The sequence below is a fragment of the Prunus avium genome, chromosome 4 (genome assembly GCF_965620075.1).
Source record: "Prunus avium chromosome 4, drPruAviu1.hap1.1, whole genome shotgun sequence".
NCBI lineage: Eukaryota > Viridiplantae > Streptophyta > Magnoliopsida > Rosales > Rosaceae > Prunus > Prunus avium.
In genome coordinates this window covers 17543290-17560386 of record NC_142287.1, presented here as the reverse complement: position 1 = coordinate 17560386, position 17097 = coordinate 17543290, and the positions used below count along the sequence as shown (strand labels likewise).

Genomic DNA, 17097 nt, shown 5'->3' with positions numbered 1-17097 from the left:
ATTCTCTTGCCTAGCAGACAAAGATTTACCTTCGTGATTGCAGGGATGTCATCAGTAAAAGAGTTAATCATTATCACATGCGAACTTCAAGCATTATTGTTAAAGAGTAACTCGTTGATAGATTATATCACTCGATTTAATAGGGCAATTCCTCATCTTAGATACGAGGAATTAATTACATGCATGCATACCATGATGATGTACATGAGAAACCTTATGTGAAATCAGGATGCCAATGGATAAGCAAATGGTCGATGTGCAAACATAATCTTGAGTAAGTAGAGACGTGATGGGGATGAAGCTAAATTGAATCGCATCCGCCATCGATCCAACGGTTCCCACTCACAGTGGCTACTGGCCAAGGGATCTCCTCCTCTTTTATAGCCTATCACGCTAATACCTTGCAAAAAGTCATTTGCCACATCATCATCTGCCACATCGTCATTACAACTACTGTTAATTCTTTAAACCCAAACAAGAACAATTGAACCCTAGTTTATTTTGCCATACATCTTTTGTGTTTGCGGTGGAGAAGCCATTAAGGGCCACAGACTTGGGATCATGATGAAAGACACTGAAGGTCAGTGGTGCCTAGTGTCTTTAGTCTTTTGCTTTGGAGTGTAATGGGGGGAAATTGCATGTCCCTGTAAAGTGCTGATCTCCAAGCTCGTTCAAGTGATTTTTGAGGTTAGATTGGCTTCTCTATCCAATGACTGCCAATTTTTGTGTAATAAAAATTAAAAAAATTGGAAAAAAAAAACCAAAAAATTAAGAATTGTTTTTATATAAATACCTAGCAATGTTCTTAATTTTCCACACCAAAACTTCATACAAATTCCTCTCCTTATATCATATCTTTACTTTCTACTTTCTTATTCCATTTGTGTAAAAATACAAATGGCCTCTTCCGTCGAAGCCAGAGCCTCGTGGACAACCATGGAAGATGTTTTGTTGTGTGAGTGTTGGGTACAAGTTGGTCATTGCCTGATTACGGGCAATGAGATGAAGGATTCTCATATGTGGAGGAAAAATTATGGAGAATTTTTCAGTCGATCGGGTTCGCCTCGTATGAAAATGACATTGGCAAGTAGGTGGAAATTTTTGAATAAAGAGTTAGGAAAATGGAGAGATGCTGACAGAACCCAACCCAAATTCCACTTTGGAATCCATGTCGAACCCTATACGTGTCCAACACCTGGCAGGTGTCGGGCGTAAATGTCCAAAATATTCCTCTTGCCCAGCACCTCAAAACGACAAACACACTTAAGGGTTTAACTTTTGCCAGAAAACCGGTAGTCTCCCTTGAAAAACGGACATTTCCCAATAAATTTCCACCGGTGAAATATACAGTTAAAATTGAAAATCAAATCCCAATCGTTCAACATGAATAAAACAAATATATCTGAATGGCCTCAGGCCTCTTTATACCAAATAAATCGTTCAACCATCTGAATCTGGTCTCAACTCTTAGAACAACATGGATACGTTATCAATTTCTAGTATGACCTAAGTGAACAAATTTTCAGCACTTGATCCTGTGGCTGCACCTAGGAACTCTAGGTTGCCTACCTTTACCAAGGGATCAAGCCACACACAGTTCTTTACTATAAGAAAACAAAGTTCAACCCATTTGTAAGCACATGAATTAAATATTCCTTCAGACCTTCCCAAAACCAAGAACTTCAAACTCCAATCAATCCGTTGAAACTTAAGCAAAAGATATTGATTTCAAAATAATCTTCCACCCATCACATATGTGCATATACAAATACATATGTATAATAGCTCATTACAGATAAGTAGGAAAACGAGAAAGTTATTAAAATAACATTGATCACGTGAAACCTTAATATCGATATCAACAGTTTGAATAAAACATGTATTAAAACTTTTATCAATAAGTACTAAGATAAAATCATCAATTTTTAGTTTAAAACATCTCAAAATTCAAATACTCTTCACCTAGGCGTAGCCCCATTCGTAATCCGTCAATTCCAATAATATTCCATCAATTCCAAGTTCCATGTATATTACATCATCGTAGAACTCGGGGGACACGTGGTCAACCTGAGAATGCATATCCTCGTAGAACTCGGGGGACACATAGTCAGCTCGAGAACGCATATCCATCAAATCCCCTCACAGGACCCAGGAAGATATAATCAACCTTAGAACGCAAATCCTCGCACCACACGATTTAGGTGTCCCCGAGACTCGTGGGGCATTATCATAAATCACTACATTGTTCCGAAGGCAACTGGGGGGTACTTCTGTGGTGGGTTTGAAAACCATTTCCTGAAACTTATCATAAAATTTCTTTTATTCCACAAATCCACTTTCACAAATCCATTTTCCAAATTTTTTTCTCAACTTTCCAAAAATAAGTTCTTAAATAGATAATCTAAAATCCCTTCTTAAAATGAGATCAATCCTAACATTCCTTAATTGAATTTGACCGTGCATAATCTTTCAAAATTGTTCTAAACTACATTTAAGTATGTACCACATACTATTGAGAGATTTAGTTTCCATAATTTATCGTTTTCAAGACACTGAGTATATATTAAATATAGACATATAATTAGATATTTAATTAATTTCTTATTCACGCCAAAATCTAATTAACAAACCATTCCCAACTCTACACAACTAACATAATAAAATATACTTAAAAAGTAAAAGTGATTGCATAGTAACTCATAAACATTTAAATAATCTTTCATAGTGTGATATCATTCTAAAACAACCCTCCAATTACAATTACAACTACTAATGGCCTCAACCGAGGCCGAAAGAGCCCACAATCTAAATTGACTGTACTCGTAGGGCTCACGACCTCAATTTGTTATATACCCATTTCCTATTGGTCCATAACCATAAGTTCAACCCATTCTAAAAGTCTCGTCACGATCCAACAGTTGGGTTGACCTCGATCGCGAAATTGACCACTTGGGCCAGCGGAGCCCACAATCTCCAATTTCTTATCCAAAAGTTCCTATAAGTCCGACAAGGTCTACTTAATATGTCTCAAGAGTTTGGTCTCTAGAAGTGCACGCCGGCTCGTGCTGGTCATTTTCCGACCTGTCCCATGACTTCGCATGGTCGAAGCAGCCTGAATGCACGGCCAAAGGTGGCTAGCCTATTTTGCGAAGGAAGGAAGTCAGGGGAGGAGGAGAGAGAGAGAGAGAGAGAGAGAGAGAGAGAGAGAGAGAGAGAGAGGTTTTAAAAAAAAAACTGACTTTGAAATATTTACGGTTGTGCCACTGCACTTCTGTTGATCGTAACTTTCTCGTTAAAACTCCAATTTGAGCTCACTCCATGTCTACGAACTCGTATCGACGCGCTCTACACAACGATGCTACTCAAATCCCCAAATTCTTTCCCAATCAAAAAGTCAATTTTAAACCCATTAAAATACTATTGGGCTAAAATTGTCTTTTACTTGAATAATTTAAGAATTAAATATTAATTTAGGACTGGGATATCACAGATGCGTTGGCAAAAGCGAGGTACAACGTTCAAAACGGTAAAAATCTTGGCAACGAGGTAAAAAAATTTATAATTGTCGTTTTATTAAATTTAATGTCATATTGTTTGATATTTTCTTGCATTTCGAATTTGTTTTTTATTATAGATTATTCAAGCACAAATGTTGGGAGGTTGTGAAGAATTGTCCGAGATTCAAAATTATCACCATAGGTCTGAGCGTTGTGTTGAATGAGACATCGCTCCACGATTCATGGACATCGAAATTGCCGTTCGACTCCTCTGTCATTCATGACTCACTGATCCAAACGGAGTTGAGGCCTATTTGGAGAAAGGCGACAAGGCCAAGAGATGGAGCACTTCGAACAATGAAAGTGTAAAATTCTTGGAACAAATTGGTCTTCAAGGCGCAATGAGAATGGAGAGAGACATCAAAAGAGATGAGGTTGACAAGGCAACATATGAGGCATTTGCAAGAGAAAGGGAGTATGCACACAAACAAGACATGGACAAGAAAGATCGGGAAAGCATGGCCATGGTTACGAACCATATGTCCCCTAAAATAAAGGCATTTTGGAAAAAAGAATGAAGAGATGTTATGAGAAGAAGGCTTTTCCGTGATGATTAACATAGCACCACAGATTGGTTAAATAACAAAAATCATTAGGCTCTATTAATAGGGTTGCTCTTTCTTAATTAGTTGTATTAATTGTCTTTTATTCAATAAAGAAAGCATTCAATAATGTAGCCATTTATTTAAAACATTGCATACATCAAAATAAAGCATAATTCAAAACAAAGCATTAAACTTGACTTCATTGACAGTGATTGTCTTTCAGCCCCCATAAGTACTCGATCAAGTCAACTTAAAGTCTTTCATGAACATAAGAAGATTGTGTTTCCGTATAACGGTCAATCATACGGTTGTTGTAACGACCGTCCCAAATCAATGGTTCGTACTCCAATAGTTATCCATTTGCTCCTACGAGTCGTTCATAAATTTTTGTCAATGTCGTGTTCATGGGATTGGGTTTGAACACTTCTGGTTCATCATAATCATACTCATCCTCCACAATACGTCATTATAATGCTCCGAAGCACCTCTTCATCAAACATACGAGCAGTCCCTCTAACAATTGCTCAACGAGCTTGGAGGATACTGAAACACCTCTCCACATCTTTCTTATAACCCCCTTGATAGGCAGCAAAGTGCTTTTCCTTCTCCATTAGGGGATGTGGAATTTAAAGGAAACTTATGTTTTTGCTTGGAAATGAATTTAGCCACAACATATAATACAAAATTCATTCATAATGGTGGATTAATCTTGCTTATTCTAGTTGAGCTAAGCCTTTTTCATTTAACCCAAGTATCTTAGGATCTAGTCTCTTTGAGCACAAAATAGAAAAGAGAAGAAATGTGAAGCTTTTACCATTGTAGACTTTTCTTGGAGAACCAAAAATGATCACCTTGTTGGAAAGGCCTTCAATCTTCCCTTAGAATGTAGATTCCTCAACCAAGCGGCTCCAAAGTAGAAGTCCTCTACCTCACCACACCAAATGGACTAGAGATGGAGAGAAGATAACCTAGAAGACTTAGATGCTAGATTTCTTATCGGTTGGTCCGAATTTTTAGCTAAGGAAGATGAAAGGGAGAGTGTCTCACCTACACATCACACCACCATGGAATACCAAAAACCCCTAACTAAGGTTTGAGTCGTCTTTTGGCTTTTATAAGAAAAGCACACAGAGAGAGAGAGAGAGAGAGAGAGAGAGAGAGAGAGAGAGAGAGAGAGAGATCCCTCTCTCATGCCCGGCCATGGGTAGATGGGTGGGCTTGAGTTGGGTCATTGTATTTGTTTTGTCATACAACACTTATCCTTAGGCCTATTTGGCTTTTGGGTATTTTACCTTTTCTTTTAAATCACATTTAAAGCCCAATCCATTTACTTATGTCAAAGTTAATTTCATAATTGATTATGAATTATGAATTATGATTTAACTCTTAAATCATTATTATAGTGTTTCTAACTGACTTGGTCAAACTATTCAACTTAGTCAATAGCTTTAGTTAACTATGTTGACTTTGACTTGACCGTTGACTATGACCTTTGACATTTGACTCATAGTTTCTTTTCTCTTCATCTCTTTCTTTAATCTCAGTTCTCAGTATATAATCCGTAAGTTCCTTTTAGCAAGCTAGTGGGTAGGCTCAACTTCTCTGAGTTGACTTGTGAATTAAATCTTATTATTTAATTCTTCCTATTGATGAAGGTCAATTGAGTTTGATCTTTGCAGGACTTCCACAAAACCATGGTTCACGCCTGCTGCATGCAATGGTTGTCTGAGCTAAATAGGGTGTAGGGAAGAACTTATTAAAATTGGAATGACTGTGCAATTGAATCATTCTCTTATATAATACTCCTGATTCGCATTGTTAGATAAAGGAATCTAATGTCAAATACCTTAATGTGAATTATTCCTTTATATGATTATCCTAATAAGAATTGAAGACCTCTTCTTTCAAATCTTATCTTCTACTTTGTGTAAAGATTTAATGAATCATATATTCAGAGTATTCACTCTCTTTACTGAGAGTAGAGATCCCTTGTTTTACATTCATTTGCTTCAATGACTTCATTAAGAGTCTTAATAAACACCTTTAAGTTATGTCTTCTTAAACACAACAGTATAGTAATTTCAAAGACAAACAACATAGCCGCAAGACATCTATGTTGTCTCAGGTCTAAGGATTAGTTTGCACCATTGCAATATATGACTTCTAGTTTAAAATGTAAGTAAAAACTTTCATTCTAGAACTCATGTATTTAATCGCAGTCAGTGTACTTGTTCTCCTGCAAGCACCTACATACATATCTTGGTGTTGCCATACTCAATGACTCGAGACCTCGTCATTCTCTATATATAGAGAAGATATTGCGTGCACTAGTCTTAGCGGAATATCATTGCCCAATTAATGCTCTTATGACTAGGAACATATTTAGGATTAGGGATCATGATAAGTCTTGATGTATGCAATCTCAATACATAGTTCTCATGTCCACATATATATTCCTAGGACTAGAGTTATTTTGTATTTCATAAGATAACATATAATCATGAATTAAAACAACTGGTCTTGCCCATAAATAACTTAATAAGTCATTACAAAAGATTTCCTTAACATTAACTATTGCACAAATAGTTGGCTTTAAGGGCATATATCTAACATAATTGTTTTGACGAATGTCATCCACCTCGGGTAAATTCCGTCTCCTAGGTAGATCCCACCCGAGTAGATAGTATTATTGATTTGATACGTGATATGAGGGGAAGGTCTTCTCGACACATCGTTGAACACTAGAGATTGACCGAGCACGTTAAGGTCGTTTTGAGATCCCACAACTCCGAAAAAGGCATGCCAAACCCAGGTATCAAATGATGCAACGACCTCAAGAATGATACTTTTTGGCCCTTCCTATTCCCATAATCTCTTTGCCAAGCAGTTGGGCAATTCTTCCATTGCTAGTGCATGCAGCTGATGTTTCCAATCATGCCTGGAAAACCTCGAGCCTCAGCTTTTTGCAAAAGCCTTTGGAGGTCCCTAGGCATAAGTTTGCGAAGGTAATCTCTCGTGTAGAGAGTTTCGATTGGCTCACAGATTCTGACCAAGCACTCTAGGATAGTGGATTTCCTCATCCTAGCAATCTCATCCACTTAGTCTGCAGATACGCCATAAGCAAGCATTCGTAAGGAAGTTGTAAGTTTTTGTTCCGGAAGAAGACCCAAAACCCCAGCAGCATTGCACTTCTGAATGAAGTATGAGTTGTAATTGCAAACATCATGCATGATTTTACTGAACAAATGGGGTTGCATTCTATATCACCCTCAAAAATCAACACTAGAGTACAACGAATTTGGGATAAAGTAATCTTCTAAGAGATTCTCACCTTAAGAGTGCCTACGTTTGTCCACGTTAATCAAGCATACCCTTCGCTAAAACAACTAGATTGTTATGTGCTTCCCACTCCATTTCTTCTTTAGCCCATTTGTGCATTCTTTCTTCATTTTCTCGCTCGGCTCTCTCTAACAACCTCCTCGTGTAAGACATTGAAAGTAGAATGTGTTTTGTAAAATCTGATAAATGAAAGGATGGAGAGGATATGGATGATTGGTGTGAGTTGAGGGTGTGGTTTTATACTAGGATTTAAAGGATAAAGATGACACATGGCACAATAATAGCAACCGAAAATCTTATCCGAAATCTGAGATGTGAATTTTATAATAAATATGGACACGTGGCAATAGAAAATCTTATCCGAATATTTTATCTGAAATTTGAGATGTGAATTTTATGATAAATATGGACATGTGACAACCGAAAATCTTATCAAAATATTTTATTCAAAATCTGATATGTGCATTTTATAATAAATATGGACACGTGGCAACCGAAAATCTTCTCAAAATTAATCTCATAAGTATAACAAATAAAATTGATTTCATGTGAATAGTGATTGCATGTTGCCATGACAATGGGTGGGAAAGTTAAAAAAAAAAATTTGCAGACACTATTCACATGAATAGTAATAGCCCTTGCTTGCCTTGCCCTTTGCCATGACAAATGAGTGAAAATGCTCTAAGTGTAAAACAAAATAGAGGAACAACTGAGGAAAAATAAGAAGAAAAAACAAATATGCAACGATTGTAAAAAAAATGAGAAGCATAAATAAGGATAGTTGATTTTGATCTACCATTATCCATAGTTTTCTAGCTGCAAAAGGTGTTCTTTTCTCTGAAGTGGAGCAGACTCCAACAACAAAAGGAAGAAAAACAGAACATGAAGAGAGTTCCCTAACGAGGTTAATGTTAATACTGAATGAAAGCTTTCTCTCACTTTATTATCAGTCATGCCACATGTCAATATCCTAGTTTGTATTACCACCTGGCAGTGTCACGTGATAATACGTATCATAGTATAATTTCTCCACCTGACTATGCAAATGTATGATGAGTGGAATAGGAACTGACATTAAGTTGTAGTTCATATAATTTATTTATATTTTCTTGTAGTAGACTATTTGGATGTGCTTGTAATAGACTATTTGTTTTGATAAGTAGTAGTTATTTTATTTGATCTTCCAACTTTTTTTCTTAATTATATATATGCAAATTATATTGTCTATATTGGCTATAGGAATGGAGAGTGGACATTCTAGTTTATCAATAGGAAGTAGAAGGGTGTGGAAAGCACATGAGGAAGAAGCATTGTTGACCATAGTGGTTTACGATGTGATAATGGTTCCTTTAAATCTGGAATAATGATCCAAATTGAAAAATCATTGGTTGAGAAATTTCCCAATACTGATTTAAGGGTAGTCCCACATATTGAGTCCAAGATGAGATTTTGGAAAAAATTGTATGGGATAATATTTGACATGATTAACAAAAGTGGTTTTGCTTGGATGATTCTTTGAAATGCATTGAGGTTGGCAGTGATGAAGCATGGAACACTTATGTGCAAATGAGTACATATGTTAAGTAATATGTAATTCTTATATTTGTTATGCTTACAGTTTTATTTATAATTTTTCCATTTTGATGCAGCATAACAAGGATGTTGATGGTTGGAGGGGGAAACAATGTTTAATATATGATAGGTTGAATAATATATTTGGGAAGGGCTGAGCAACTGGTCAAGGGTCTGCAACTCCCACTGAAATGATGAATGAGCCTATGCATAACATTGATGTCAATGATGATGATGAGGAAGTTGAGGTTGAACCAGATCATTCTACCTCTTTGCCAAGATCAAATCAACAAAACTCAGCTGGCTCAAGCAATCTAAACCGCAAACGAAATGCAGATACTGATATTCAAAAGGAAATAGCTAAAGCATTTGGTGAGATGATTTCTGAGTTTGTTGACCAATTGAAAACTATAACTAATAGTTTGATGAAAGGATCAAAACTAAGACTTGACATTGTTGTTGAATTGGCAAAGATGCACTTATCTATTAATGACCAAATTAAGGCACTACGACTAATTTTGGAGAAAGCAGGTGTTGAGAGAACATTCCTGACATTAGGGGTGGGGTCGGGACTGGAAAATCGGAACACCAAATTGGATCAGATGGAAAAAATTGGAAAAAAAAATCGATTGACTAAAAAAGTCAACAAATCGCATCGAATCAGACCGAACCGATTCTAGTTTCACACTGCACCAAATTGGACCAAACTAGACCAGACCGGTTGTGTATAATTTTTTTTTTTACAAATTTGTTGAACTCTAATGCTATATTTTTAATCTCATAACTAATATTTCCCCAAGCCCAACTTCAAAACATCTCTCTTTCTATGAAATGGGATAATTTATTAATTTTCAGGCCCAAAAAATTAAATTTTACTATGAATTTGTATAAAAAAAAAGTTTCAAAAAATAAAAATAAAAATATGGTTTAAAATCGAAAACTGGACCGGAATCAGTTTAAATTGGATCGGCCGGTTTAAAAAAAATTCACACTAAAACTAAACCGGTCAAATAATACAAGTTTCGATTCTGGATTGAGGTGAAAATCCGACCAAACTGGACTGTGCCCACCCCAACCTGACATTGGATGGTGCTATGAGAAAAGCATTTGTTCTTCTTTTACTTGGGCGAGGGAGCTGTGATTAACTCTTTGATGTAGTTTAGTTTATGTACAACTTTCCTTTTTGCTCTTGTGACCTTAGTATGTGATCACTTTGAATTATACATTATTTAGTACTCTTTTGTTATTAACGTATGCGAGTTTGTTAGAATTTTTATGAGATACTACAATTATGATAATGGGTTATATGATAAAAATATTGGCAAAACAATTGAAAAACAAATCTTGTCATATGAATCTTACCAAAAAAAAATTCGTGTCATTTGAATTTCAATTTCCACTTAAATTATCAATGAATTTTTTATATTTTAAAAAAATGATATGATTCGATGTTATTTGGAAAATCACTAAACACAGTATACTATTCGACAAATTATTCAGAAATTATGGATATTATGGATACCACCAAATACCTTATAATATTAAGGATAAATAGTCAGTACTCTTCAAAATAGATTAATACTATTCGACAGAAATTATTCAGTACAATTCGACATACCAAATAAGCCCTCATTGTAGAATTTCGCCAGCAGGATTCGTCAACAAGTTTGTAGCCCAAACTTAATTTATCCAGCAGTGCTCCTCAAGCCCAGGCGTCTCTTCTTTTAGGGCTAAAATTCATATAGCCCAACTCAATCCCATGCTTCCCTTTTGAGACTTTCCAAAAACTACTCCAAATCCCAGATTAAACTCTCTCTCTCTAGTCAAGTTCAACTCCCCGTAAAGAGAAACTCAAGAAACCTGCGTTATCGACAGAACCCACTTCAACCCACTCTTTCTTCACAATTTCAAATTTTCTACCTCCAAATCACATTTGAACCCTTTTGAAACACTGTTTTAATCAAATCCAATCTCTCTCTCTCTCTCTCTCTCTCTCTCTTCCCCAAGCCATGGACAACCTTCAAGGCTACAGAGACGAAGACGACGAAGAAGACGAAGAACCGAAACCCACCACCACCGCCACCGCCACAATCACAACAACCGAACAACCCATTGAACCAAGCGAAGCCATTGACCCAAGCGAACCCACCACCGACGAGCCCGACGCCGACCCCATTAACCCACAATCCAACGACCCGCAAAACGGCAACAAAACCGAAACTGAAGCTTCTGAAGACCTCTCCGAGTCCCTGAAATCCCAAGAAAACGACAACGACAATGAAAACGACAACGACGACGAAGACCCACCTCCCAAGAAGCAGAAGCAGCTCTCTTCCCTCACGATCCAGCTCTCTTCTGACCAAGATCAAACCCCATTGCCCCAACCCAGCTCCAACGGAGTCGCCCTCCAGGCCCCAACCGCCCCGAATTCCAAGAAATCGAAGAAGAAGAACAACAATGTATGGGTCACCAAGTCGACCCGAAAGGGGAAAAAGAAGAGCAAGGCCAATAACAACAACAACCACAATGCCCCTGCAGACGACACCGTTTTGATCACTCCGGTGACGCGGTTCCCAGATAAAACCGACGACACCCTGGACATGACAATCTGCCTTTCCAAGGTCTACAAGGCAGAAAAAGTCGAGGTGAGTGAGGACAGAATGAGTGCTGGCAGTACAAAAGGGTATAGAATGGTTAGGGCCACTAGGGGAGTTGTTGAAGGTGCTTGGTATTTTGAAATAAAGGTGGTGAATTTGGGAGAGAGCGGGCACACTAGGCTGGGGTGGTCCACTGAGAAAGGGGACTTGCAGGCGCCAGTTGGGTATGATGGGAATAGTTTTGGGTATAGGGACATTGATGGGAGTAAGGTGCATAAGGCTTTGAGGGAGAAGTATGGTGAGGAAGGGTATAAGGAAGGTGATGTTATTGGGTTTTATATAAATTTGCCGGATGGGGGGTCGTATGCTCCGAAACCGCCTCACTTAGTTTGGTATAAGGGGCAGCGGTATGCTTGCGCCCCCGACACGAAAGAGGATCCTCCTAAAGTTGTGCCTGGTGAGTGGTTGTTTGGTTTGTGTAATGTTTATGTTTTTCAAGTATTTAGCTTAATTGCTTTCGTGGTTGTAATTGTGTTTGTTGTGAAATTTATTGTAGTTTCATTGTGTTTCTTGAATCTACATTCTTGTTTCATTGTATGAATATGGATATGAATATGCTTGCACAAACCAACCACTATGGCACTCTTTCTCTGTGAAAATGGATATGAAATGCTGGCAGGCATTGTGAACGTGTTAAACTGAACAGCTGTTTGTTTGATAGTAAACAGAATGAAGGTCTTTTTTCTGAGAGGTACAATCAAAGTGGACCAGTAGTCAATAGAAGATAGACCTCACTCAACATAGGATAAAACATTCTTTAACTTAAAGAGAGACCTATTAACATCTATTCAAACAAAAACATAATCAAAACAACTGAAGAGCTATTCAAGCGAGGCTTGTAGAGGCTGAAAGGACAATGCTTTCACTTGAAGTCTTTATTACGTCTCTATTACAGAATGACTTTTCTAGCCATATACCTGCAATTCTGAACTCTATTAACATCTCATGGGTATCTAAATTCAGGGGAACACATTAGCCAAGAGAATGCACTGCAATTCTGAGTTTGTTTTACTTTGTGAGATAGACTATAAAAGTTTATAGCAAAGGTTGAGAAGTGTGATTGTAAAGAAATTCATGAGAGAGAATTTATAGATTCATGTGCTTGTGAAGAAGAGAGAGAAGCCTCAACATATTGGGAGAAGTGATCTTAGTGCATTTTGGCATCCGGCCAGTCTCCTGATGGTGATGAAATTATTGCTCATATATCAGTATTTAGCCAAATTAGTTATGAATCCTAATCTCATTTCTCTTCCCCCCCCCCCCCCCCCCTCTCCTTCCTCATTCAAGAAGTCATAGTGTGAGTTAAAAACTAGGTAAGGGGAAAATTTGTTAATGAGGAATTTGGATCTTGAATTTCAACAATTGACTCTGCAGATGTAGGGTTGAACTGCAATGCATGAATCTACCCCCTTTAGAGTTGGGAGTTTTGACTAAGCGGTATTATAGGCTTTGAGAGTCTCCACTACATTAGGATTATTTTAAGTTTATAAGATACTTACAAACCATGCAGGCATTGACTCTTGGGATGTGCAATCCAGTTACAATATAAGTAGAATAGTGAAGGACATATTCTACTTGAATGACACAGGATATTAATCTTTGTGTAAGACAGGACATTGAGTTTTTGCATCCAGGCTGCCATAGTCTGTGTCCAGGTGAAAAAACATGATTGGACTTCAGTTCTACCATTTAATGACAATTGAAAAGCTTCAGCTATTATGAAGTTGAAGATATTTGTATTCTGTATTTTCTTTTCCAAAGATTAAAACTAAGGAATTTGAGTGGGGTTTCCCTATCCCCATTTCAAAACCACCGCTTATTATCTATCCTGTGTTTATCAACTAAATGCCGGCCTCTTTTGTGTTCAAAAAATACAATTGCTTTGTGTCTGAGAGCACCGTTGATTAATGGCTTTGATGGTTGAAAAATGCTTCCTTTTTCACCAACTTGTTAATTAATTTTTTTTCTTGAGATTAAAAGTACAGAATTTTTATAGGGTGTTTCCAACCAATTCCATTACAAGTCCTACTTATTTTGGTTTATCAACTATTGGTAGCCCTATATTGTGTGCAATAGTGTAATTGCTTTTGGATTTAAGCATACCACATGTACATTTCATTTGGGAGCATCTTTGACTTACTGGGTTTGTCGTAATTCAAAATGCTGCCTCCTCCATGCTGCCTCTTGCATCATCTTGCTATTTAATTGTTGCTTTTGCAGGGTTATATGAGCATTTGTTGAACTTCTGTTCAACTAAAAGAACGCTTATATTCTCATTCTGTAAAGTTAGATTGCTAAGGTATAATAACCTATGTTTTGTTGGAAGGGTAACATTGGAGTGATTATTGATTTGTTGTGCAGGAAGTGAGATATCCTTCTTCAAAAACGGGGTATGCCAAGGAGTTGCTTTTAAGGATCTATATGGTGGCCGTTACTATCCTGCTGCTTCAATGTATACCCTTCCCCATCAACCAAATTGTGTGGTCAAGTTCAACTTTGGTCCTGAATTTGAATTCTTTCCAGAAGACTTCGGTGGACGTCCAGTGCCCCAGCCCATGGTTGAAGTTCCTTATCATGCGTTTGAAAACCGAGTTGAAAATGGAGTCTCCGATGAGAAGAAACAATAGCCAGCAAGCAGCCCAATTCAACCATATTATTAAGTGTTCTGGAGTTGCCTAAAGCCAACAAAAAACAAGAAAAGGAAACCTTCATGGATTTGGGAGATTGATATGAGTTTAACTTCCCTTTGTAATTTTGATTGTGCTAAAAGTATAATTAAAAATGAATTGACAAGCACTGTATTCTTGACCTTTATCTGACAAGTTCTGATGGAAAATATAATGATATTGCATGGCCTGATATTGTCCTGATTATTCTGAGTGATAAATATCTCTGGTTCTTTGTGCTTGTGCATTTGTCTCTGTAAGTTCATTATAATTATTGTTATTAAGCTTTAGATTCTAGATACTTTTGCATTGGTTGAATGGATACACTTATTTCCAGATTCTCAAAGGCTTAGCTACCTGTTTCAGAATTATGCCTTGTCTATGGTTTTTTGTTATTATTTTATTTCGTTGCTTTCTGTTTAGGAATTTTACTTTCTTCCAACTTTAACTTTACTGTTGTAGTACCTAGCATATTTACTAGAATGCTCCATCTCGGATTTTCTGCTTCTGTTCTGAACTTGGGAATGATTAGTGCCAGTCACTGATCCTTTTTGGTTGACAAGAGATGGATTCTTGAACGTGCTCATATTTTTCTCTTCTGGTCCTGGGGAGCTAAACTGGAAGTGCATACGTCAATGTGACCTCTCTCTCTCACGTGCACACACACGCACACACACACACCTGGACGGACATTCTTTAAAGTCAATTATGTTAATTATAAGAAGCAATTTGCAACAATTATATACTGCTCAATGCACATAGAGTTGTTGAGCGTTAAGGTAATCAGAACTTATAATGACCTCTTGTCCATCTTTTTTTGTTTTTGGCCATAGCATATTGTGGTGTCTTTTTATTATTATAGTTTAGATCTTAGCAGGGGTGGTTTCTTTTGTGGCTAACTTATTATCTAATTGGAAATTTCCTCTTGTGACAGGAGGTTCGTATCTCGTTGGCCCATGAGCACTTTGTTAGAATTATACTTAAACTGTATTGTAGAGGCAACTAAAATGATGGATTAGATCCTATGATAAATCTCTGTTTGGTCATATTGCTTTTGGAATGAAATCTTGCTTTCTTTTCTAGTCTCTCAGGTTGTTGTGGATATTAATGTTAGGTAGATTAACTGCTTGCACTTTGCACATGAGAATTGCAATGGTTTTTCTTGGCATGACCAATTCCAAAGGTACACTGAGGGTTATGAGCTTGTGGTAGCCATGGTGCGGAAATGTTTTTTGAAATCTTACACCAAAAACTACAGACCTTATAGGTGTAACGTAATATCAGGATTGCGTTTAGCTCTGGATATTGATTCCATTTATCTATTCTTGAAACAGATGTCAAGGAAGTTGCACATATGCTACGGAACAGAGAGGAATATTTGTTTATGGAGGGTAATTGGGGATGAGAAGTGCAATATTTAGTGGCTAGGTTTTCTCGAATCATATTGATCACGCTTAGCTAAAATTGCTGCTCATTAGATCAAAAGATTTACTCTTTGTTTCTCTGAATCTAGAATTTGGGTTGAAGAGCCTCCTTGGCTATCTTCAACTAAATAAACGGGAAGGGAGAAGTATTTTAGGTTTTCTCGGTCATTTTCTAAGAATGGTTTGTGACAAGCACATACTAAGCGATTGGTGACCCAGTTGACTTTTAGGTGCTTGTATGCTGCATCTCTATTTGAATTATATGGCGCTTAAAGTCTGTGTACACCCTGGTAAGTTGATCTTGATTTAAGGGGCTAGTTGGAGAAAAAGAAATGATGAAGGTGAAGAGCAAAAGACAACAGGGGACAACTTATCTCTTTCTACAATCCAATATATATATATATATACATATATATCATTCAGTTTTCTCGTATGGGTTCTTGTCTTGCTCAGATGTCTTCTGGGTTACTGTCTCACTCAGATCTCGTCTCTGTTCTTTGCTTGGATCTCTTCGTGGTTCTCGTCTCACTATCTTGCTGACCAATTTTTTTTCTTAAAACTCTTAAGCATGCTTTCAGCTCTATTAACAGAAAGTGGGGAGTATTGATATTTACTCTCCAGCTTTAGGGGAGTGTCCTGAGTGTAGGCTGCTAATCAGCGCATTCCCTAAATTAAGAGATCTGATTTCTTATAATTAGAAATTTTCCCAGACACAAATGCATAATCCTATTATGTATTTTATCCAAAAGTATTTTGAATCACCCTGATCTCATTAAGTTTAAATGTGAAGAACATGGTTGGTCATTAAACTCGAAAGTAAGTAGATATTTCTGTTTCTTTTTTAGGCTGATTTGCGTACTATTGGAGCATAGAAGGATTATGTTAAACCATATAAGTGCACGGTTGAACCATACAAGTCTTGTGCTTTCTTGTTGTTCTCATGTTATGCCTTTTCGAAGTTTTGTACATGTATGCTTTACTTAAATTTAGCTTTAATTGATTGTAATTTGTAATCACCATGAAATTTGCTTGATTTTGGAATCATTGTCCTTAGTTTAGTTGATTTAGCCTTGCAAGTTCTGTATATACCTCCAATGGAGATGAACAAAAATCATCCAGTTCTCAAGTAGTCTCCTGGACCACATTTTGAATTTACATAGAGTCATGCAGATCACTCTGTAGACTGTAATGTTCTCACTGGGGACACTGCCTCTCTATTTTCATCATTTATCTCTAATTTGAGATTAACACCTTGGCCCCCTTTCATTATTATTGGGTCTTGAGGTGTCCTTCGATGGAGATAAATATAATTGTCCAATTCTGAATCTTTACAACAT

General features: G+C 37.0%; 1 protein-coding gene across 1 annotated transcript; it reads left to right on the top strand.

Annotated features, from left to right (window-relative positions):
• The first annotated feature begins 10788 nt into the window (after positions 1 to 10788).
• Positions 10789 to 14526, top strand: TRO (histone H3K4 methyltransferase TRAUCO). The gene is made up of 2 exons (XM_021954928.2): positions 10789 to 12067; positions 14032 to 14526. Exons 1-2 carry the CDS (start codon positions 11023 to 11025, stop codon positions 14295 to 14297), a joined length of 1311 nt encoding a protein of 436 aa, XP_021810620.2. The 5' UTR covers positions 10789 to 11022; the 3' UTR covers positions 14298 to 14526.
• Positions 14527 to 17097: the final 2571 nt, after the last annotated feature.

What these genes read in the sequence shown, in the direction of transcription:
- TRO (XM_021954928.2), top strand. Translation starts at nt 11,023, where the DNA reads ATGGACAACCTTCAAGGCTACAGAGACGAAGACGACGAAGAAGACGAA. An exon ending in TCCTCCTAAAGTTGTGCCTG is followed by an intron (nt 12,068 to 14,031) that starts GTGAGTGGTTGT and finishes TTTGTTGTGCAG; the next exon opens with GAAGTGAGATATCCTTCTTC.